Raw genomic sequence first — 10,263 nt, 5'->3', positions numbered from 1 at the left:
GTCTAGTATTTCTAAAATGGTGTTTTCCTGATGTGGTGCTCCCATGGCCTATGCATTCAAAAGAACAGAGCATGAACTATCTGAGGTGATAAAAGGGACAGCTGAACAGGCCAAAGTGACAACTAATAGATCAGGTCTTTATGACCATCAGTTTAGAGATGAGAAGGAGACCTGCTGCGGCCAGAAGTCCCCCTCTCTCAGGCCTGCAGTCCTGACCTTCCCAGGGGAGCGGATCATTAGGGCCCATATAAACTTTTGAAGTAGTGAGTCCAAGGAAAGGCCAGGTATGTAGAGCAATAAATTGTGACTTTAAATACAAACAAGAAAAGTGAAAGAGTGCATGACCCCTGACATGGAGATGACTACCTCTCAGCAGTGATGTCTTCTGTTTTTCTCCCCTTGGATGGATACCTGCCAGCCATAACTTATTGCTTCCCACTATTACACTCTATAAGAATGAGAACTAAAGGACTTCTTTGAAGTCTTTTACTCAAGTCAATAAATCCTTACCAATGATATAGAGCGGCTGAGTAAAACCCCTAATTAATTGTGACATTTAAAATGATAGGAAGTAAATTCTTTGTCATAAGAGCATATATGAAAAAACATCCAAAAGAATGTGAGTCCCTATGAGATCTCTAATATGCAAAGCATTACCTATCTAAGGTTTTACAAGGATAGCTCAGAGGGGTCATAGCAAATTCTGTAAGAATGAGTGTGTATGCAAATGTTCTTAAAGTACTTATGAGTGCATACCGAGGAGAGTCTGGTATTCCAAGAGTTTATAGCTCCCTCTCATGTCTGGTGAGTGAGTGACAGTGAGAGGCAGGCAGAGGGTGTTTCTCCACTGCATCTCAGCCAGGGACAGCTGACTGGTTGGGATCTAATTGCTCTCAAGTGAGGTCAGCAGGAGGCATTTATCTAAGCAGAGTACACAGCAACAGTAGATGATGCACAGAGTCAGCCTGCCAGAATCAGAGAAACATACATGGGACCTGACAGAAGCTCCCAGCTCTTGCTCTACTTTACTGCATCACTGGACTTGGTTTACCACTGAGACCACGGCTTTAGACCCAAAGAGTCTTCGCATTAGAATTCTGGCTGGAAAGGAACACACATCTGACAACTCCTATCATCACTAAGAGCACGTGTAAGTCATCAAACTACAGATTTTTATTTATTTTAAGAATAGGAGTGTATTTTGTTTATTCACATATGTACATATGTTCACACAGAGGAGAGCATGGTTTGGGGAGCAATTCAATAGCCTGAATGAAATATTTCCCTGTTTTGGGTCTTTGACAGGGAGCCACATGTCTGTCAGTGTGCACCACAACATTTTTTCGTCACTATTAGGAAATATACAATGAAAAATTGTACAGACACGTGAAACCAGAAATTATTCAAAATGTGTTTTGCAACAGCTCCACTACAGAGCTGGGCTTTTTCCAGCTCTCATTTAATTATTTTTTTAAAATTTGTCCTTTAATTTGTAAATATACCATTTCTCAAAAATGAAACAGTTCTTTGTTTCTTTTCTATTCTAAAGTGACATCCTCTACAACAATTCTTAACCTGGATTATGACGCTGTTTGCCGGACTATGGTCTCAAGAGGATGGAGCAGTCAATATGCACTGTTACTGAGGACTAACCGCAAACATCATCTCCTGACACTGTCAGCTGTCTTCTTCGTGAGACTCCTCACCAGCCACCCAAAGCCAGCCTCACAAAGTCTTCTCATTAAACGCTCTGTCACAACATCCCACCAGGAATCCCTTCTACAGAAACAAGGATCTGAAGCTAACAAGACAGGGATCAGGGGGGTTGCTGGGCTGAGGGATAGCACATCGCTCTCAATCTCGCATTTCAGTATGTTGTTCATTGATCCCCACTGTATTGTATTATAATGCGCAAATGGATGCTGACATGGAACCTTCAGAATCTGTTCTCGGGACTCTACCTGCACGCAATCTTCCTGTTTGGCAGTGTGTGTGTGGTCTATAGTGACTGCACTCCAGAACAACTTGCCGCCATCATGAACTGCTCCAAACATGAGCGCCACACAAGGAACTATGATTACATGGAGGGAGGAGATGTGCGTATTCGACAGTTGTTCAGCCGCACGCAGTGGTTCCTAACAATTGATGACTCTGGCAATATCAACGGGACTCAAGATCCCACCAACTGCCACAGTGAGTATCACTCTTTCTTTAGATTTACAAATCTTGTTTCTTTCGTTGTGTCCAATAATAACAGCTGAGGTTCATTAGGATATTCTCTGTTAGTGTTACTTAATACAGCCATGACAAATGTGCCAGAAAAAAATGTTCTAAATGTGGATTCACTTAAACTTTAGAGTATGAAACTTTGAATGTTTAGGTTTGAGATCTTTCCACTCAGTCAGTAAAGAATCTTCTGCTTGTCAAGGTGACAGAAGCACGTGGGAGATGTTATTGTATCGCACTCGCCTCAGTGTAATAACAGTGTTAATGAGTCATTTGTCTTTGGTAGAGCAGCCAAAGTGACAGAGGTAAAATAAAGCAGGTGGGGGTTTTGGCTTGTTAACACCAAACACAGGCTGCAATGAGGTAAACTGAAGGCTCTTGAAGACTTAAGGGTGCCAGGTATCAGCGGTCCCAGACCCACATGGCAATGACTCACATTTGTCCAGCTTAATTACGGCTGCATAAACTTGGTGTCAGATTGAGATTTGGGAACAAAGAATTAGTCATTTTCTTTAAATGAAAAAAAAAACTATGAAGTTCAAATGTCTTACTAACCTAAGATTAGCATCTGACATCTCTCACAGAGACAGACAACATGCCTTGTCTGACCCAAAAATACCGTTTGCTACAACTAAAGGCAAAATTTATGACTAATACAATCAATGAATGACATTTTTATTTTACAGTTAGCTACAATAACTGTAATTTAACAGCAAGTTGTTAGTGTCCAACATTTTCGAAAATTTAAAGTTTACAAAAACATGTCTCAATCAAAGCAAGGATGTTTAACATAGTTATCATTTCCTCCTATCTGACAATGTGGCGAAGACTGGAATGTTGGCTTTAAAGAGAGACGGCTCATTGGAAAGATGCTTGTGCAACAACTGGCAATGAAAGACAGAAGAATTAAGACCCATATGTGGCTCAATAAATTTAGTCAACGCTTATTTGATGTTGCCAGCCTTGTTTGGACATAGATCTGGACTCATATTTCTGACTGCACTAAAAACAGAAGTGTAAAAGTCGTTTGTATAAAGGTTTTTCTGACAAAAAAGAGGAAGAAAAAAAAGAAAAAAACTAAATCTGAATCTTCTTTTTGGTTTCTGCTTTTCATTTTTCCTCTGTAACTAAAGGCTTATGTGTTTTCACCAAACAACACATTTGTTCTTTCTTTATTATCTTTCAAATCGTTGCTTGGATCATAAATCTAATTGCCTGTGAATTTGTTGTGTTTTCCTGAAACTTTCTGTTGAGAGAGCTAAAATCTAATGCTTGTACTTGACATCATCAAATAAATTAGATTATGTACAGATGTTTCTTTAAAACTGTATATTGTTAGGAATATTTTGCTATCTGCCTGTACAATTTTGCTCTAAATGTATAAACACATCAAAAGCAAACAAAAATAGACAAACAACAAAGATGCAGTCAAAAATCTCTAAACCCTACAAATGGCAAAGTTTAAAAGGATTAAACTAAAAACTTAACCACATGGCAAAAAATAAGTATATTTGAGCCTAAGGATCTCTAATAGATCTCTAATAAGACTTTTCAGTGCAAGGAAAAGCGAAAGTCGAAGTGTGCGATCTTTCATTGTGTTCATTAACATGATTGTGCAAAAACTGCTGAGCTGAATTTCGTTAAACTTGGTGAAGATTCAGAGCACAGGCAAATGAGGCACTCGTTAAATTTGGGTGCAGATCAGGATAGCTTTAGTTAAAAGGTTTAAACACAGCTTTGGCTTTGGTGGAGGTTGTGCTCTGACTGCTCTCGTCACTGTTGACGTTCTACCTAATGAATGTAACGGGTATTTGTAATTTAAGTGGGACTATGGATTAAACTTGCTTTGCAAATTTTAACCTGACAACAGGTAATCAGCTGTGTTCTATGTGTCAGATCAGAAATCCTCTCAGTATAATTCTATAGAACTTCATACAAAGCATTCAAAATGAATACCAACTAGCACAATCATGCATTGCTGTCTTCAGCATTCTTACCAGTAAATGTAAAAGCCTGAAAGCTGAACTCTGTTCAGAAAAGGCACAATTAGGCGTTACCCACTTATTTGTTTATCTACGAATGTTCAGTGTGTGATACAAAATCTGTTGAAGCTGAGGACTGCTAAAGCGCCAACATTTTTACAGAATGTGCATGGACGTGAGTGAAAATGAGTTTCATATTTTCACTGCGCACCAAAAGCCTGTATCTGTTACACATTTATGGTAAACACTGACACAGTATGAGATGCAGTTACATCTTCAGCTTGTAAGCGTTATTAGGAAACAAATGGTCCGCTGGCGTTAATTGAATCAGGGATTTGAGATCAAGTTCACCTAAAGTCATGGTGAAAAAATTCAATCAAGTTAAGCGAATATGAGCAAACAGTGAAAGGGCAGACTTATTAAGTCCAATATAAAGTGCAAGCAGAGCTAAAACAACATTCCACGATTGGGAGACTGCCATCTGTTTGTGATCTAGCAAACACTAAAATGCATGCATGCTCAATGTCTTTCTGAAGAGCTTTGATAGACTTTTCCCCTTTTTCTCCCTCTGCCTGTCAAATGAGAAAATTTCAGCAGTGAAACAATGGAAATTACAAGGTTTTTGTGTACCAGAAAATCTGTCATCTGTAGCTTGTTGTTTTTCCAAAATACATATTTGCGTAACACAAAGCCTTTCAGTTTTACAGCTACATATCTGTCATTTGTAAACATCATACCCTTAATCAAAAGGCAAACAGTGTATGATGTGTGTAAGGGCGTCCACAATTACACTCTATTGTCATCTAACTTTATGGACATATGACTTCTGGATAAATAATTTTTGGCCAGTGTATTTGTTAGATTACATGATACATAAAATGTATTCACATTCCACGGGGCACACTGTGGCTTTACTAAAGTGGTTTGCGTTTTTACAAATCTAACAAAGCACTATCATTTATTCATAAGTTGCAAAATCTTTAAAAATCACAAAGCAAAATAGCCTTTCATGTGTGTTTTTACCCTTCCACAAATTTGAAGAGCAGACCTCAACTGTAGCGTGCAAAGCACATGCCAGGAGGTAGTTTTCTCAATCCCAGGGGAGAGAGGCCTAATCTGTCTCCCATATGTGCAATGGCATAGGTTGTGGTTTGTGTAATGGCCACCCAGGCAAGTTAACAGGACTTGAACAAAGCCAGAGAGACCACAGACTGATTAATCACAGGAACTTCCATCTCCTTTTTTAATGAAGATGAATGTAGAGTGCAGCGCAGAGCTGGGGTGAAGGATGGATGTTGACAGTTTCTTATCTGTCCTGCAATGTGTCTCTTTTTCCTGACCGTCTGACTATCTGGCAGGTATCCTGGAGATCAGAACTGTTTCTGAGGGCGGCATTCTGGCTATCAAAGGTGTGAAAAGCCAGTATTATATCTGTATGAACAAGGCTGGACAGCTGCAAGGCAAGGTAATATTTATCCTCAATGAGAAAATCATGTGCTTTTTTTCAGCCACTCCGTGATCCCGCAGTAACAGAAAACAAGAGTTCATTATATCCATTGTAATCATCATGACCAAGAGCTGACAACAAAGACAAATGCTGGAAACTGCGCACCACATAGCAATAATGGTTTGTTATATTTCCATTACAGAGGATCTACAATGAAAACTGCAACTTCAAGGAGGTTTTCCTAGAAAACTACTTCAACGCTTACTCCTCTGCAAAGTGGACTAAAAATGGCAAAGCAATGTTCATAGCCCTGTCTCAGAAAGGAAGGCCAATGCGAGGGAAGAAGACCAGGAGGGAGCATGTGTCATCTCACTTCATCCCAATGCAATGCAAGGAAGAGGAGAGGAGAGTGGAGTGAAAAAGCAAAGGACTGAGCTGCAAATTGTTTATGATTTCAGTCACATATACATGTTAGCAGACACACATAGCCTCATTACCAACATCACACTCCACTCTCTTTGAATTATAGATTAGAAAATCGTTTATATCATTTTAATAACAGAAAACAACAAGACTCAGATGTTCGGATTAAATTGCCCCAGTCAACTTCAAGTACGACAACACCATCCCAAAATATCAGTGTTATTGGCATTTTTAATTCAGTAAAATATGTAAAGTGTTTTCCAAACAGAAAAATGTACTACACACAATCAGTACAGAACCCTTTTCCAAAGAAAATCCACACCCTGCGAGATGAGGAGACCTGTATAATCAATAGAAAGGTCCAGAATGAATCTTTGGCTTGACCAAGTAGTGCTGAAGCAAGCTGGACTTGTCTTTTTAATTACAAATGCTTAAAGTACACCCAACTGCGCAATAAACGAAAATAGCATATCCACTAATAGAATGAATAAATAGCACACATAAAGCAAGCCATTTGTGAATGATGTGTTTTGGTCTGTCTGTCCTTTCTGCAGAAGACCAGACTCTGGTCAAACACACTGAAGCTGCTCATTGACTCCCTTTTCATTATAAAGGTGTGATTTTGAAATGCTAAAACATTCTGCTGCTGCTTAAGAGATCTCTAGATTTAAACACAAATTGAACAACATAGTTAATGTGTAGACTATATAATCTCTTACAAAGTTAATAATCTTGTACACTAAAAGATCACATATTTATTTGTATAGAGATTTTCTTTCGTTTCTGTTCAGACATTCCAATCAATAATATACCAGGAGATCCATTTAATTCACCACAAATGATCAAATACTCATTTCACCAACATTATCCCAGCAATTGCTTTTTCATTTATGATCATAAGTTATTTTTTTCTTTACATAAAGCAGATTTGTTATATGTTAAAGTGTCACTTTTTCTTACAATGTGCATTGATCATTGTTGATCGTTTACTGTGAAACAGTTGAAGCCGTTTTACAGTCTGTATTCATGGGTTTTTCTCCACTAGAACAGACCTTAAAATAAACTCATATACACTAGCTTATAGAGTTCCTTTTTTGGACAAGTCAACAAGTGTCTGCCCAACAATAAATCCAGTGGAAAGAAAGATGTCGTTTTTGCAACATATTCAAGTATTTTTACCTGCTCTATTCTGAGACTTTGTGCTTTTGCACTTTCATGAAGAAAAGCTGCACGCGAATCATATGAACAAAGCCTTCATCCTGCCGTTAATGAAACTATGCTATTGAGCACAAAACATTTTAGAGAGCAAAATGAAAAGAAAGAATTGTATTTTGCTTACATACTGTGATGAAAAAATAAAAAAATCAGCACATCTCTGCAACAGCACTATGCATTTTGAATGAACTATTTATTCTGTCTATCGCTAATAACGATGACAACATTGTCATTCAACCAGAACCTTTTGAATTTCTTTAATCATAACTTGGCCTAATTTTTAAACAAAATGTCTGATCTGTTATTTGCTGTAATTTTGATCTTGTTAGATGACTAAATGACTGTTTGGGAGCTTACTGTACACTTTAACTCTAGAATTCACATAATCCTTTGGTGAAAATGTATCATTGATGAAGCAACTGCAGTGTTTCAATTTGAGATGCTGAAGTTGGCTTTAAGATGATTAATTATCCAGCACAAATAAACTCTTGGAAAATCTTTTGTGTCCTTGGAAAATCCTAAAAACAAAATATGAGATATTTTGATCTGTCAAAGGAGGTTGAGATGAGATATTGCTCAGAGATACAATATATCTATAAATTTATGATGGAATGTAAAAAGTATATCGAGCTGGTCAAAGTTTATACAATATAAAGTAAAAGTGTCAGTGAAGGAAAATATTGCAGACGTATTGGCAGGGTGCCATCGCATGCATATACTCATGTAAACACAAGTGTTCGGGCTCAAAAAAAGCTCACCGACATCAAGAAGTTTTACCTTTTGCCTGGGTTCACATCTGGCTTGGAGAACCACTGTCAGATAAAGACAGTCAAACTGAGAGAGCAAACCTCTGAAATACGTTTGACCCAAACAACATCTGAGCAAGGTGAAGGCTTCTGCCAAGTCACGCAAAGTTAGTCTTAGCACATAATTTGTAACATGCTCAAAATGTAAACAAATTTCCGACTCAAGGCTGTGCATTCCCAGCCGGGCGAGGAGAAGCTGCAGCCAACCACTTTGTGAGAGAATCGTCACACTGGGCACATAAATTGTTACTTACATGGTGTTCAAAGGTATTAACATTGTTTATCAAAATGCTCCTGAAAACACAAACCATTTTATTATTTGGAGAAAAAAAAAAAAGGGACAGAGCTGTTACCAGTAACAACAGTTAAATTACAGTAAAACATATTGCCTCATAATACCGTCAATGACCAAAGGCAAGTAAACTGTTTAAACTGCTTGTCTAAATAGTTTTTATTTTGTTTTATTAATAGCTGCATGCCGTTTATTTCTTACCAGATGTAGCAATAATTTCAGGTCAAATGATGAGGCTTATGATAATAAACTCAAAATTCTATAATGAATGACTCTGTTAGGCTTCAAAGTACAGCACAAAGCAAAACTTATCAATTTAGAGTAATGTTCTATTACCTACTTATCTATACTTCTTAATTTCATGACATGAATAATTCAATTACAGAGCTACTGTGCAATTTGATGGACCTCCTGGGAATAAGAATAATTCCATAACAATAATTCCCTCTTCATTGCAATGCTTCACAAGAGCAGAACAGCATTTTTGTGGAAGCATAAACAGAGAACCACATGTGTCCCATATTAGAAGCTGCATGTGCAGACAAAGGCAATGTCTACATGAAGAGTGAAGTCTGAGTCTAGCTGTGAACAACAGAGCTGAAAATCAAAAAAGGGGGGGAATGAGAAGTAAGGCAGGCGAAGACAAACAGAAAGGGAGTCTCGTGCGACGTGGAGAGTTGGTTTTGGGGCAGAGGGAGAAAGGGGAGGCCCTGAGGGGGAGAGGGAACACGCAACTGAACTTGATACATCTCAGAGCCGTAAACCTTCATTTCCCAAGAGGAAATCTGTTGTTATGCAACCAGGGGAATTCTTTGTTTGCAGCCTTTATCACGGAACCCCCAGAAAAGCAGAGCAGAGGGAAAAGAAGGTCAGGACCCCCAGCAAGTCATTGCAATAACATGGTTTTACTGAAAGTGAATTGAATTACCACAGAGAGAAAAGACGTTATGATTAAAAGAAGATGTTTCTCCTCACTTGAAACCTTTAAAGACAAGAATCAACCCAACATATTCAGTAACCATGAGGTCAGGCTAACAACGACTATGCTAACAGTTACTCAGAGCCGGAATAAACCTAAACCTAAAATACTTCACAGCAATTTGAGCAAAAGTTATTCAGCTGAGTCTATCCAGAGTAGTGTCAGACGTGTTGGATAGCTTGCAAGAACTTAAAATATGGGAAGTGTCTCTTCAAGGCTTTTTAAACTAATTTTTATTATACATACATACACATACAGTGAGGCATAGCACCTTTCTTCTTTTGAGAAAATAGTGACAAAGTAAACAACTGTCAGAATTGATAAGGTTTAAAAATCGCTATCTATGGCGTACTCACAGACCACTACAACATTTAGGTTTGAGTTGGTTTTACATGATGAAAATTTGCTCTTCTATTGCCCCATTCTGAATAACTATTAGCTTAGCGCCCACATCAGAATTTCTGATGAACATGCAAACTCCACACAGAATTTTTCTCCGATCCTCCTAACTGAGAGCGCTCTGACCGCTGTGTACTGCAAGTACAGACATGAACACAAACATAAATTTGAATATCCCTTTAAATATTACAATGTCACTCTCAGTGTCAACTTTGATTTTATATAAAACAGTCAACAATAAAGGTTGTCAAGCACCATATCCTTCATCCGGTGCCTCAAAAGAGATGAATGATTAACTGTCAACAACCAAACAAAAATCTAAAAAGGTAACATCTGCAAGTGAATAAGTATTTAAGCATTATTTTATCAAATTATCTAGCTCATACATGTAGTCAGTTAATGGAAGTTTTAGCTTCAATTGTGCAAAAGATGCTGCAAACCAATTTACTGTATGTTTCCACGTACAGCATGATCTTTCCCTCAAAACCCTTCTC

At 38.0% G+C, this 10,263-nt stretch overlaps 1 protein-coding gene across 1 annotated transcript; it reads left to right on the top strand.

The window, feature by feature from the left end:
• The first annotated feature begins 918 nt into the window (after positions 1-918).
• On the top strand, positions 919-7,780 carry fgf7 (fibroblast growth factor 7). The gene is made up of 4 exons (XM_075470421.1): positions 919-1,150; positions 1,550-2,193; positions 5,567-5,673; positions 5,858-7,780. The coding sequence occupies exons 2-4, from the start codon at positions 1,908-1,910 to the stop codon at positions 6,071-6,073; spliced, it is 609 nt and encodes a 202-aa protein (XP_075326536.1). The 5' UTR covers positions 919-1,150; positions 1,550-1,907; the 3' UTR covers positions 6,074-7,780.
• Positions 7,781-10,263: the final 2,483 nt, after the last annotated feature.

This window comes from Odontesthes bonariensis, chromosome 1 (assembly GCF_027942865.1).
Source record: "Odontesthes bonariensis isolate fOdoBon6 chromosome 1, fOdoBon6.hap1, whole genome shotgun sequence".
Classification (NCBI taxonomy): domain Eukaryota; kingdom Metazoa; phylum Chordata; class Actinopteri; order Atheriniformes; family Atherinopsidae; genus Odontesthes; species Odontesthes bonariensis.
The sequence above is the reverse complement of the archived record's forward strand: the minus strand, read 5'-3'. Positions and strand labels throughout refer to the sequence as shown.